Source organism: Ochotona princeps, chromosome 15 (genome assembly GCF_030435755.1).
Source record: "Ochotona princeps isolate mOchPri1 chromosome 15, mOchPri1.hap1, whole genome shotgun sequence".
NCBI lineage: Eukaryota > Metazoa > Chordata > Mammalia > Lagomorpha > Ochotonidae > Ochotona > Ochotona princeps.
The window spans coordinates 45,490,388-45,503,045 of record NC_080846.1 but is presented as its reverse complement, the minus strand read 5'-3'; the positions used below and the strand labels follow the sequence as shown (position 1 = coordinate 45,503,045).

General features: G+C 43.4%; 1 protein-coding gene, 1 long non-coding RNA gene and 1 other non-coding gene across 4 annotated transcripts in view; 1 reads left to right on the top strand and 2 right to left on the bottom strand.

Annotated features, from left to right (window-relative positions):
- The window catches only part of LOC131482023 (uncharacterized), a 79,144-nt gene extending 76,138 nt beyond the window's left edge, over positions 1–3,006 (bottom strand). The window contains exons 1-2 of the long non-coding RNA XR_009246712.1: positions 2,733–3,006; positions 228–294 (exon numbers count right to left, since the gene is read on the bottom strand). This is a non-coding gene — a long non-coding RNA (uncharacterized LOC131482023). The remainder of the gene's footprint in view (positions 1–227; positions 295–2,732) is intronic.
- On the bottom strand, positions 2,678–2,749 carry TRNAD-GUC (transfer RNA aspartic acid (anticodon GUC)). Its single transcript has one exon. It is a non-coding gene; the product is annotated as a tRNA-Asp (tRNA).
- Positions 3,007–3,204: 198 nt separating the features above from the next.
- The window catches only part of LTA4H (leukotriene A4 hydrolase), a 39,816-nt gene continuing 30,362 nt past the window's right edge, over positions 3,205–12,658 (top strand). For both annotated transcript variants that reach the window (XM_058673061.1, XM_058673062.1), the window contains exons 1-2: positions 3,205–3,389; positions 9,216–9,346. In XM_058673061.1, coding sequence (XP_058529044.1) covers positions 3,231–3,389; positions 9,216–9,346 — 290 coding nt within the window. In that variant the 5' untranslated portion in view covers positions 3,205–3,230. The remainder of the gene's footprint in view (positions 3,390–9,215; positions 9,347–12,658) is intronic.

Below are 12,658 nucleotides of genomic sequence, written 5' to 3'. Positions count from 1 at the left end.
TCATTTCTAAACTCTGGCTAACACACACACACACACACACACACACACACACACACGAAAATGCAAATATGAAAACTACCACAATGATCCCAAGAAAAGCCATTGCAATGCCAACACCAACTAGTACACCATGAATGCACACACTACGCCAAGCACAGTGTGAAGGCCTTCCCATGTGTCTACTCATGTCATCTTTTCAACTACTCCACAAGGCATAGGGACTTTACCTTAGGTGAGCACCACAGGTGGGCCAATTTCTTCTCATTCTGAAAATGCCAGGGGATTTCAAAAGGTCTGTGACAGAGAGAGAGAGAGAGAAAAGGTAAGTTTGTTTTAATACAAAAAGTTTGAAATCTCAGAAATCTTCTCATAAGTATGCATTTTCCATGAATTGTTGAAGACTTCTCATAAATGTACTATTTCTTTTAAGAAATTTTATAGATAATCTTTTTCATCTTTTTAAAAAAGAGCTTATTTATTTTTATTGGAAAGTATGGTATACAGAGAGGAGGAAACAGAGAGGAAGATCTTGGGTCCATTAATCCACTCTCCAAGTGACCATAACGGCTGGAGCTGTGCCAATCCAAAGCCAGGAGTCCAGAGCCTCTTCCTGGTCTCCCACACAGGTGCAAGGTCCCACAGCTTTGGGCCATCCCCCATTGCTTTCCCAGGCCACAAGCAGGAAGCTGGATGGAAAGCTGGGCCTCCGGGACACGACCCAGCGCCCATATGGAATCCCAGCATGTGCAAAGTGAAGACCCCAACTGCTAGGCTACAGCATTGGGCCCCATCTTTTTATCTTTAATGAGATTTCTTTTTATAAATAAGGTCTAATATTATCTTTCTTTTATAGATTTAGTGGGATGTCTCTTTTTAAAACCATTCACAATCAATGCTCGGATATAAGTAACACTCTCATTTGTGAATTGCTCATTTTGTATACTCTCTCTTTAGAGGTCAGTAGTATCTTAGAATTTCTGCAGTCTATCCATCTTTTGATTCATCTGATGATAAGGGATTTACTGAAAATGTCTTTTTGTGAACATAAATGGCATATACCAGTGGATTCCTGACAATCAATAATGTAAGATGATGACAATGATATTTTTTACTAAAACAATGTCCTGTCTCCATTCTAGGTAAAAAGGATAATTCGTTTGTGTGTATTATTTGGTTAAATCAATGTTTTTGTATCATATTTGTCATCTAAGTTTACTAATCTCAAAAAAAATGCTCACAAATATTGATCAAGTTAAATTCTTGGGCTCTATGAAATTAATAATATTATTACTAATAATGGCAGCTAATATGTAACAAAGGCACATCTAAGGTATCATATTTCATAATTAATAACATTTTTGTTTTATTTTGCTTTCCTTTCGCTTGTAGGAAACACCTCCACAATACCCGCCCTATTTTCCTACAACTGGTGCCACATGTACTTGTTAGATCACTTTTGTTAAAGAGAATTGAACTGTACCAACATGCGCAATCTATCAGCTCTCCCACATACTTCTTAAATGTTCATTTTCTCCTCTAGAAATCATTTCTATTCTGAACCTAAACATATTGAACTTTCTCTTGCCCTAAAAGACAAAAACACTAACAAACAAAAATACTTTCTCAACGTGCATGCCTCCCTAGCTATCTCTTCTTTGTTTCTCCTGACACTGGCCAGGCTTCTTGACCGAGTGGCTATGGGCCGCTGCCCTGCCTTCCATTGCTTAATCCCTTCCCCTCTGGCTTCACCTTCAACTAAACCACCGCTTTCCTCACTTCCACCCTATTGCCAAATCAAAGGAGAATTTTGCTCTTCTATTTTAGTGGATTCTTTCTAGTTTATTTTAGAGCCTCTTCCTCTAGCCCTTTTATAAAGGCGCTCCCAACTTGACCTCACTTGCTCTTCCACACACGTGTGCGTTTCTCTGGAGTCACAGTTTCATATCATGTGATGTTCGTCTACCGGACACTTTTCCACAGCCATGAACTTAAACACCCACAAGACTCATGGACATCTCTGCTCCGACTCCTGTTGTTTCCTGAATTCCTTATATTTAGAATGACACATGGTATCTTCCCTGTTTTTAAATCTTTCCTCTTGATCCTTACTACTTAACCTATGTCAGACTCCCTGGACTATTTTAAAATTTCCCTGGCTCTCAAGCTTTTGTTCCCTCAATTCATACTGTTACTAGTATTCTTAACATGAACCTGACCATGCATGTTATTCATTTGCTTAAACGCCTTCAGGAGTGCCCCCATCGGCGGTCAACATGACAGGTCTTGTTTGTAAGGACTTTTGGGATCCGATCTCGCTCCCATCTCCCCAGTTCCAACCCTGAGACCTCCTAGGAGGGCAGGCATCCCCCATCCTCACCCTCCCAGGCAGGCCAGAGGGTCCCAGATTTGAACCGCAAGCCGCCTCTCCACATTCCTATTATCGTGGAATTTTCCCATTCCAGTTCCTAAGATGGGCAATGTTAATTCCTTTTTTAATTCTTGAGGCTTGACAATGTGCTTAAATAGGATTGCAAACGGACAGAAATGAGCTCATTTGAACTGGAATGCCAGCATGGCACTGGAAACAAGCTCGTGCTTCAAGGGTTTTCAACATAGCGAGCTGGCAAACACCTTAAAGCAGAAACGTCTGGGAGAAAAAAAAAACTTAAACTTGCGCCTCCCCGTCGGGGAATCGAACCCCGGTCTCCCGCGTGACAGGCGGGGATACTCACCACTATACTAACGAGGAACTGCACAAGAGTTCATCGTCTGACAAACCCTTTATATCTTCTAGGCCCGCCTCCCGGCCTCAACATTCAAACTACCACAGGCTCTGCCAGCCCTGTTGCCAGCGCAGTTTTCATTAAAGTTAAAACAAGCGAGTGTTCCGTTTGTATTCCCCGCTGTATCCCTCACCATGTCCCACAACCTCTCCTCCTCTAAGTGTCCCCCACGTCCTCGGCCTTTTCCTTCGTCTCTCCCGCCAGGAACCGACAGCGTCCCCCTCACAGCCCTCGGCACACTCGCTCCCAGGCAGCCAAGCGCACGCCTCGACGCGCTGCACCATGGGACTTGTAGGTCCGCCCTCGCCGTCCCCCTACGCTCCTCTGATTCGAGAAAACTCGCTTTCCCGGCGTGCACCGCGAGCCTCTCCTCTTCTTTTTCTCCGTCCCTGCCCGGCCTTCGGACTCTCAGTCGGAGTGTCTGTGTGCGGCGGCATCCTCAGAGCCATGCCCGAGATTGTGGATTCCTGTTCTCTGGCCTCTCCGGCCTCCGTCTGCCGGACCAAGCACCTGCACCTGCGCTGCAGCGTGGACTTCACTCGCCGGGCTCTGACTGGCATCGCGGCGCTCACAGTCCAGTCTCAGGAGGACAATCTGCGCAGCCTGGTACGGTGGGCGCCCGCCCAGTGCCCGCTTTCCCCCGGCCCCTCCGCGGGAACCAGGTCCTCGGCTCTTCGCAGCCCCCAAGCCGCTCATCCACACCTCCGCTTCAGCCGCAGCAGCTCCCTGCGGTCCCCTACCCGCCCCGGAGCTGCCCCTCTGCAACCCCACGGCCGCCTCTGCCCACGTTCCCCCTGGCGTCTCCTTGGATTCTGTTCCCGATCTCAGGGCACACCTAGCGCTCTGTCTACACCTCCGCGCTCAGCCCCGGGTTTCATTTTTCTGCAGTCTTGCTCCTTCCTCCTACAGTTCTCCCCTTTTCCTCCGCCTTCGGCCCAGACCTCCCCCTCCTCAAGCCTCGGACTTCTCCCCGCCCTGGCGCTCCTGCCTCGGTGCATCGTCTCGGATCCCGGGGTACCCTGGGGTATCTGACCCCACGCCTCCCTCGCTCCCAAGCAGGTCCTCGGAATCCCGCCCGCTTACCCGGTTCCGTCCATCTCCCTGCCCACTCAGCCGAAGCCCTTCTGCAATTCCAGCGCCAGACTCCTCCCCTCCGCCCTGCCCGCTTCCAACAGCTGCTTATTAACTCTGGCAGCAGCTGTTGGTCTACGGGTCCTTCCAAGCGCTTGATCCTTACAATTCCCCGTGACTGGCTGGGTGGGACATTCAGGCTTCCATTCATGATTCAAGCTCTCAGTCGTTGGTTTATCTCTCAGTCGTTGCTTCCAGCGAGCGAGTAATTTTCGCACTTGAGGAATCTGAGCTGTCTTACCCTTTGCCCAAGGATATATACTCACGTTCGTGGAATGTTGTTCAGCGATTTTGTCTGCCCTGCATAACCTATATTCCGTGTTCTTATTAAATGATAGCGTTTGGATTGTGCCATTCAGCTGGACAATGTCCTGGAAGAGCATTTTAGAAATGAGAAGGACAAGGAAAGAACAGCTGGGGCTTCTCACCAGGGCCGGATGATACAGTTAATTTTGCACAGGGTTTCTGTCCGTTAAAGCAATCAACTTAGGCATGTTGTAAGCTGGAGTAGGGAAATTAGCAAGGTCAGATAATTGGGCGAAATTACCAGTGTAGCCTTAGTAGTTTTCGGTCTTCTTTTTCCCACTTGGTTAGTGGGTCTGTATTTTGAGGTCTTTCTTGTGAATGGGTAAAAGCACTTTCTTCCTTGCTCTTTGTGCTGTAACATTCTGCTAATGAATTTGAACTATACAAAGGACCACTGCTCAAGTATATGTGTGTGATACATAGTTACCAGGAGTCCTGTAAGAAAGAAAAAGCGTGTTGAGAACAAGAGAAGTATTTCCTTGTAGGCTGCACTTTGGTCTTCAAGTACCATGCTATCTTATTAAATCAGAGGCAGCTTGACTTGAGTTGGGCTGAGGTCAAGTTCTGTTTCAGTTCAGTCTCTCCTTTTATGAAAAGAAAGTTGGGTTTTGCTTAATAGAACCCTTCTGCGCTGGCCTGTTTTTTTAAAAAGAAAAGCCGGAATTGGGATGCTTAGATTTGGAATTGGGATGCTTAGATTTGGAAAAGGATGTCCCAATTAAAAAACCTGCCCGTTGTTTAGCAAAGTAAAACTTTTAAATTATGTTTCCTGGTTGGTGTGTCGTTTTAGTGAATGAGAGCTTGGGCTGATTAAAATGACAGATTTTATCCGAGGAGGCCTATTTGCAGTGCAGAGGGACCACTGTTTATAATTGTTTGCACGTTTGTAACTATCAGGCTCTGTCCTGTTTATTTACTTCTGAAGTTAGCCTGTTTCTCTTCTCCACTCTTATGCACCCTTGAAGGCAGGGGCTGCTTTATATCTCTGTGACAGCTCATATTTCTAGTGCAGCATCTGGCATGTAGGAAAAAGCTCAAAAGTTTGCTTAATGGATAGTTTACATATATATGTGCAATTTATTTTATTTTTGGTGATGTTTATATAGTTGAAAGGGATGCATGCCCATGTGGACCATCGATTAGGGTGGGGAGGGAAAAGGAATAAGGGAAAGTGCATAAGACAACTGCCTCCAATCTCCCTTTTTCATCCTTGTATCTGGGGAAAAGATGGGGAGAGAGCCACTCCCAGCAGTCCAACTGCCTCAGTACCCGGGAACGGTGGACTGTCACCTGATGTCATCCCAGGGTCCCTGATGTAGAGCATGTTCCCAGGGTACTGCACTCAAATGGTTCTGATAGTTCTGAGATGCTGTTGATTTTGTTGTTCCAAGGTTGAGGAAATCCTTCCAAGGTCCATTGGCTGACGCAGTCCACCTTACAGCTCCACTTGTCCAGATACTCACTGTCAAAGCTTGGACAGGAAAGCTGTCCAATTTGTTCTGTGGTATTAGACATCCTCTGCAGGCCTCTGCGAACTGGTTGTCATGTCTCCCCTGTGCATCTGGGCCTGCTTCCACTGCACAGGCTTCAACAACTGAGGAGGCCCACTTCTGACACATGCACTCCAAAGACCACAGATCCTGGGATTTTTTTTCCCCATGGTTGGAGTTCTGAGTCCAGTGGTCCAGTTGGAGAGTCACCAAAGAACCCTCACCTTAGGTGGCCCCAGATCTGACTCCTGGGTGTGGCAGTGCCAGATAGTGCAGAGTCTGGCTCGATCATCTGTCACCCATATCAGCCTACACATGTGCTGGTGGTATTAGTTGCCTGGTCATTTCTCTCCACAGCCCCATCTCATATGCAAACCAATGGATACTGTGGACTTTTTTGTTGTGTGTTGGTTTTGTGTTTTCCTTTTTCATAGCCCTCTGCAGATAACAAATAGCAAGTATGAATAGAGAATCATAAGGCAAAAACTTTCTGCTTTATAACATGTACAGTGTAAAGCAATTGAAGAATATGGAGGAAGAAAAGGATAGGAAAATTTGGCATAAAACTCACTACAGATAAAAAGAAACAGGCCACGGGGTCAACAGAGAACTTCCTGAAAGCCTCTGTCCAAAAACAAAACCAGTGACATAGCCTGTAGCAATTAACCAGGGGCTTAAAATTGCAGCTCTGTTTGGGAGGTGTTGATCCAAGAGGTTATAGTAAATTGCAGCAGCAATAATTCTCTACCATAAGCAGGCCTGTTTTTATAATCATATGAGGGTATTTTAAAAAGTGAGTGGATATTCTGCCAGCTCTACTTTTAGACCGGAGATGGTGTCCCCAAAAAACTGTTGAATTTATTTGGATAATAAAATGCTGGACTCTATGCATGGTACATACTTGCAATGTAGGAACCATGACTGGATTTGAACTGTGCTACTGCAGCAATGTGGAGGAATCTATCATGGGGTGATGGCATGGGGAAGGGTTGGGGAAATCCCAGAGCCTATGAAATGGTGTGATAAAATGAAGTTAAAAAAAAAATGTGAGTGAAGGGGCAGGTGATTGACCTAATGGTTAAGACCACTGGGATCACCCACATCCCATATTGGGGAGCCTGCATTTAGTACTCAGTTCCACTGCAGCTTCCTGCTATTACAGACATTTGCAGGCAGAGGTGATAGCTCAAGTAGTTGAGTTCCTGCCACCCATGTAGGAAACCAGGATTTAATTCCTTGCTTGGGCTAGAATTCTTTGCAGTGGCTAGAACTATTATTACTTAACCAGCAAATGGAAGCATACATGCACTCTCTCTGCCTCTCAGATAAATGATGTATTTAAAAATATTTTAAGATTTACTTCTTTTTATTGTAAAGTCAGATATACAGAGGAGGGGAGACAAGAGAGGAAGATCTTCTGTCCAGTGATTCACTCCCCAAGAAGCCACAATAGCTGGAGCTGTGCCCATCTGAAGCCAGGAGCCAGGAATTTCCTCCAGGTCTCCCACGCAGGTGCAGGGTCCCAAGCTTAATTGTTACTCTTAATAAGATACAAACCATATATTCTGAATATGTCAATGCAGGAATATAATAAGCCAGTTCTGCTAATTTAGAGAAACAATAACAGTTGAGGTGCCCCCAAAAGAAAATAACCTGGAAGAAATAACTGCCCACTAGGAGGGGAACAGCTGATGCTTATAATGCAGTTGGCTGCCCTGAAAAGAAGAAAAAGGGAATTATGCCAGAATGGAAATTTTATCCAAACAAAAATGGAATGAACTCCAGAAAGATGGGGGTCAAACTGAACAATGACTTTTGTGACTCTTTCCTTGCACTTAGCACCATGGCCAATCAATAGAGAACAGAGGCTGTTGGGAAATGAGCTTTTCTTGGCATTCTAACTCCCCATTCTTTCCCAGAAATGATGCCAGGGGGAAAAGATGCCAGAGACAGAGGAGAGATCTCACAGTCCAGGGCCTGACCTAGGGTGGAGGTAGAATGAAAGAAAAACCAATGTGAAAGCAATTGAACGTTTATGTGTATATAAACCTTGATTGCTTATGTGAGATCAGTTGTGTATTGTTTTGATCAAATCTTACGGTACCTTGAGTTTTATGAGCAGATTTAAGAAGACAGGAAAGAACTGGCTTAGATAAATAATGATGGCTTCACTTATTTTTTCTGATGGCTTCACTTTCAAAAGCATGTAGAATAATGTATTGATATTTCACATGCAAATGTTGAACAAAGAATCCAAGCTGTTTGGCCGACTTTCTGGGGGAGGGATGGTGGCAGAACTATAAACTGGCAGTCTTTTGAATGATGGCATTTTAGAACTAGGGAGTGAAGAGTATGGTAGGATAAAGGGCCAGTGATACATCATTGGGGATACATCTGCATTTGGGAGTCAGAAAGAGAGGAGGAGGAAAAAAGCTTTGGCCAAGTAGGAGAGCCATTTATGTGTGAAAGCAGAGAAGCTGAGAGCTGAGAAAGGGAATGCCACCAAATGGTGTGGTCCCTAAGACAGAGGCCAAGGTTATGGACTGGAACAACTGCCCTTTCTGTAGCAAAGTGATATTAGAGGGGAGGATGAAGTGATTGGTGATGGGAGTAGCGGCTGTCATTGCCCTTGGAGTTTAAGAAGGAAGGAAATAGTGGATGGAGGATTGAGTGAAGGTTCAGAAATAATACAAGAACCTTGTTTAGGTTATATAGAAGCAGTTTTATGGCATAGAAAGGTTGGACATCCTCCAGCTTGATTAGTTGAATGGTCAGGAAAGGATATGGTTTCTAGAACATGGGATTATTGAGATGGAAAATAATCAGATGCTTGCTTGCACTCTTCCCTGCCCAAAACAGGGGCTTTGACTGGCCATGGCAAATAGATACGGTCTCCTAGCCCCTCTGCAGGGTCATTTGGTCAGATGGGCTTTCTAGACATAAAACAATGATACATGAGTATACTCTTAATTTGCCTGGAAAATGCAAGATTTTAAGTTTTGGATATTTGGAATTACACTTTAGGAGTATGATACACTCATATGAATATACTGCGTATAAAGTTCACTATGGGATGGGACTCTGAATTCTGGGACCAAATGGTGAGATATGTTGAGGAGTTAGAGTGAAAGAAAATCAAGTTACAGGTGAAGTTCTTCACACCAGAGAAGTTAAATTTTAGGAGATAGAATTGAAGACATTTTTGATGTAACTTACTTAAGCCCCAAATTTGTATGATTATGGCAAAATTTCATTATATATATGTGTGTGTGTGTCTATTTATGCAAACTTAAATCTTAAAACCAAGAAACTTTGGGAGGCTTAGGGTCTAAGATAATGAGACCTAAATTAACTTTCGACGCTCTAATTCTTGTCATTTCACCCTATACTTTACTCTGTACCGACAGCTGGCTGTACTCTGTAATGATTATAGTTCATATTTTTTCAATTTTTTTTCTGATGTGAAAACTGCTTCTTATGATTTAAAATATTAATTTAATTTTAGACTTTGGATACAAAAGACCTCACAATAGAAAAAGTGGTGATCAATGGGCAGGAAGTCAAGTACACTCTTGGAGAAAGACAAAGTTACAAAGGATCGCCGATGGAGATCTCTCTTCCTATCGCTTTAAGCAAGTATGTTATTCTCTATCTTTTATAACTGAATCATGAGGAAATAATTTTAAGTGATTTGCTTAGTTTTCTTTTCCCTTTTCATCTGTGAATATGTAGCTGTTGGTAAACTGCTCCTACTGCTCTGTTCAGACTGAAGTTTACAGCAAAAAAACTTTGTAATGTCAAGATACTTGTCGCTGTCCCACAGTGATGGACTTGGTGCACGGAGCCGATAATAACACGCGTGGACCCCTGACTGATGGTCAAAAGCCGAGGTTTATTAGTAGCATCAGACTTTATACTCTGAGGGTCATATAGGATAAGGGAGGAAGTGCTGAGCTTATCAACAAAACCATTAATGCTTGTTTGGAACTCCTTTTGTCTTGTATATTCCACCAGGTGTTCTCATATACATATGCAGATGATATCTAATAAGGTATACAAAAGGTAGCCATTTGGTTATTCTCCTCCAAATATTATCCAACCAACTGTAGTCCTGTGCTCACTGACCTTTTCGGGTCACAATGTCCTCCTACAAATCCCCCTTCTGTGTTTTGTAAAATTAGGCCTGAATGATGTATGTAGGGGAAACATGCTCTTGGGAGAGCAGAAAAATCGGGAGAAACAATATTATTTAACCGAAAGCAGAGTGGCACAGGAACAGTGTAAAGACCAACATTGACATACATAGCAGCTGAGTTCAAACATAACATCAAAGTTCTTTACAGTTATATCTTGTTTAGCATTAACAGTTTTAAATTGATAAAAGCTTTTCAGGGAGATTCTTAACCCAATTTAAATTTTGCAGTTTATAGAGGTTAAGCACAGTTTTGCATTTAACAATTGAAGAATAGAAAAGTTTTAGGTAGGTGAGCAGGGAAATCCCCAACAACTTAGTGAGTGAGGAAGAATTTAACTCTACATGGGACTCACAAGCAACCCTGATGGTTGGTGTAAGAGAGGGCTGAGAGCCAAGGCTGGAACTAGTTAAGAACTAGAGGAAGCTCCTCCTACAATCCTTTTGTCTCTGAGTGCCTCCCGGGGCTCCTGGCTTAAGTTCCCAGGTCACCAGACCCTATGAGCAGGGTACTGGGCTGCTTCAATCCCTTGTGAGAAATCCAATAGGAAAGGACTGACCTCAGAGTTCTCGGCCTCCAAGGGCACTCATCTTCCTTGTGATCTCCTTGGCAGTCGGGATACGGTTCTCGATGTCCTTGATGAGGCAGATATCCACTGCTTCTGCAGCGAAAGCACATGGGAGGCCTCCGGGGGTCTCCGGAACTAGGATAGAGGGCTCCTCTTATCCTCCTGCTCCACCCTGAGATCCCCCTTGCTCTATACACACAACCTCCTTTAAGAGGGTGTCAGAGTCGTCCTTGGATGCCACCACAAATTTCTATGGCTTTTCTAATGTCTAAGGTCATTAAAATCTATAAATAACAAGTTACACTTAAAGTCTTCCTCAAACATTCTAAGAAGGTGGAGAATTTCTCTGCACTCCTGACCTGTAGTACAACCAGAGGAATATTAAACAAATTTAGCTTTTCAGTTCTTAGAGGCAGCTCCACTGGGGGTTCCATCTTCTCCAGGGGCAGTGTTGAGTTCAAGGGAGTTGCAGCACTTTCGAGGTCAGATGAACCAGTTTTGAGGATCCATCAGGAAATTCTAGGGACAAGAGCATAACCTTTCCCATGTATTATTAGTGTTTATCAAATGCATCATAATGTCAAGGACAGTTGCGCTTGATGCACCAATCTCTTAGGATCCCTCACGTCACCCGGTGTTGGGAGGGGTCTGGCCTCCTCCTCCTCCTCCAATGTCTCCTTGATGGCGATGGATCTTTCAGAATGAAGTCGCGAATTTGTCTTACTGCAGGCGCTTCCTCCAGTGAATGGAGTCCAGGGCTTTACATTACCAGCTGGCACCCACACAGGCTGCAGCTCAGTTTCTGGAAAAACACAAACAAACCCTCTTCCCACAGTTAGCAAGGGGTCAGGACCTCTCTACTTGTGAGTGGCTGGGTCCCTCCATCAAACCAAAGGCATCTGTGTTGGGCCTGCAAGCAGCCTCTAGTGACGCAGAGCTGGTGCTCACCAGGAGACAAAATCTGAACAAAATTTAAGGTGAGTAAGACCAAATTAATGCATTTACAGGGGTAGCATATTCCCCCCTCTGCTTTTAAAGCATAACTTTAACATCTTTGTGATTTAACAATCCTATCAGAAAGCTCTGGGCGTGGCTGCAGGTTGCCACAGCCCCAAGGCAACCTGCTCTTGATAAACAAACAGCAACACATGATAACAATTTGAAACAACTTTTTACAAAGGACAAAATGTTAAGATACACATGTATGCGCGCACACACAGACACACACACACACTTTTGGAGACTTGAAAATATTATTCTCAACCAAGCTTAGTAGTAGTGTTCACCAGAAACCAGTAAGTAAAACGCCATTAAATCAATAGTTTTGAACCAAGAAACTCAGACAAAAACATTGATCATGCTATGAAATCCCTCCATCAATCTAAAATTGCAAATTTCAGTCTTCCCAGCAATACAGCCATGCTAAGAATACATAATTAGCAACGCAAACTAAAATTAAACCTTCACAACTCCATGGATGTATACAACGTTTTGACACAATAAAATTTTACTCCATTTGTTATTTGGCAATAATCTTAGTATAATCCAATAGCCTGGTCAACTGTCTCCACAAAACGGGAGATAGATCCGTTGGCATTCTTGAGGCCTCGTAAGAATACCAAGGGAATCCCTAGGATTTGAAACCTTTGAATTCTTAAATGCTTTTTTAAGGATAGCTAAAAATATCTGAAACAAGATTTGTTGTTGACATTAGCATAACATATGATAGATTACAATTGGTTATTGATGCGAGATCATCACTCAAATATCTTTAAAACAAATACAAAACCTTGACACATTAAAGGCAGTGAGAGATTTGATAACCAGCCAAAAACACAAGAATTACATTAATACATGCAATTAATACATGCAAACACTTTGTAGACAATGAATATCACATTAACTTATACCTTGAAATAATCAAATAGTGTTCGAGTTCAATTTTATACCAAACTATTTACGATAAAATTTCACATTTTTATTAAATGTCCCCCCAAAAAACCCTCAGGATTTACAAAAGCCTAGTATCTTCTTTGAATTCCAAGCTCCCAAAAGTTGCAATGGATATACAGATGAAGTCAGTTTGCTAAACATCTACCACAACAAAAGACCTTGAAATTGGTGATTATTGTGAAAGCTAGCCACTAAACTGAAGGCCAGCTTCCTCAGCATTATAAAATATTCCAA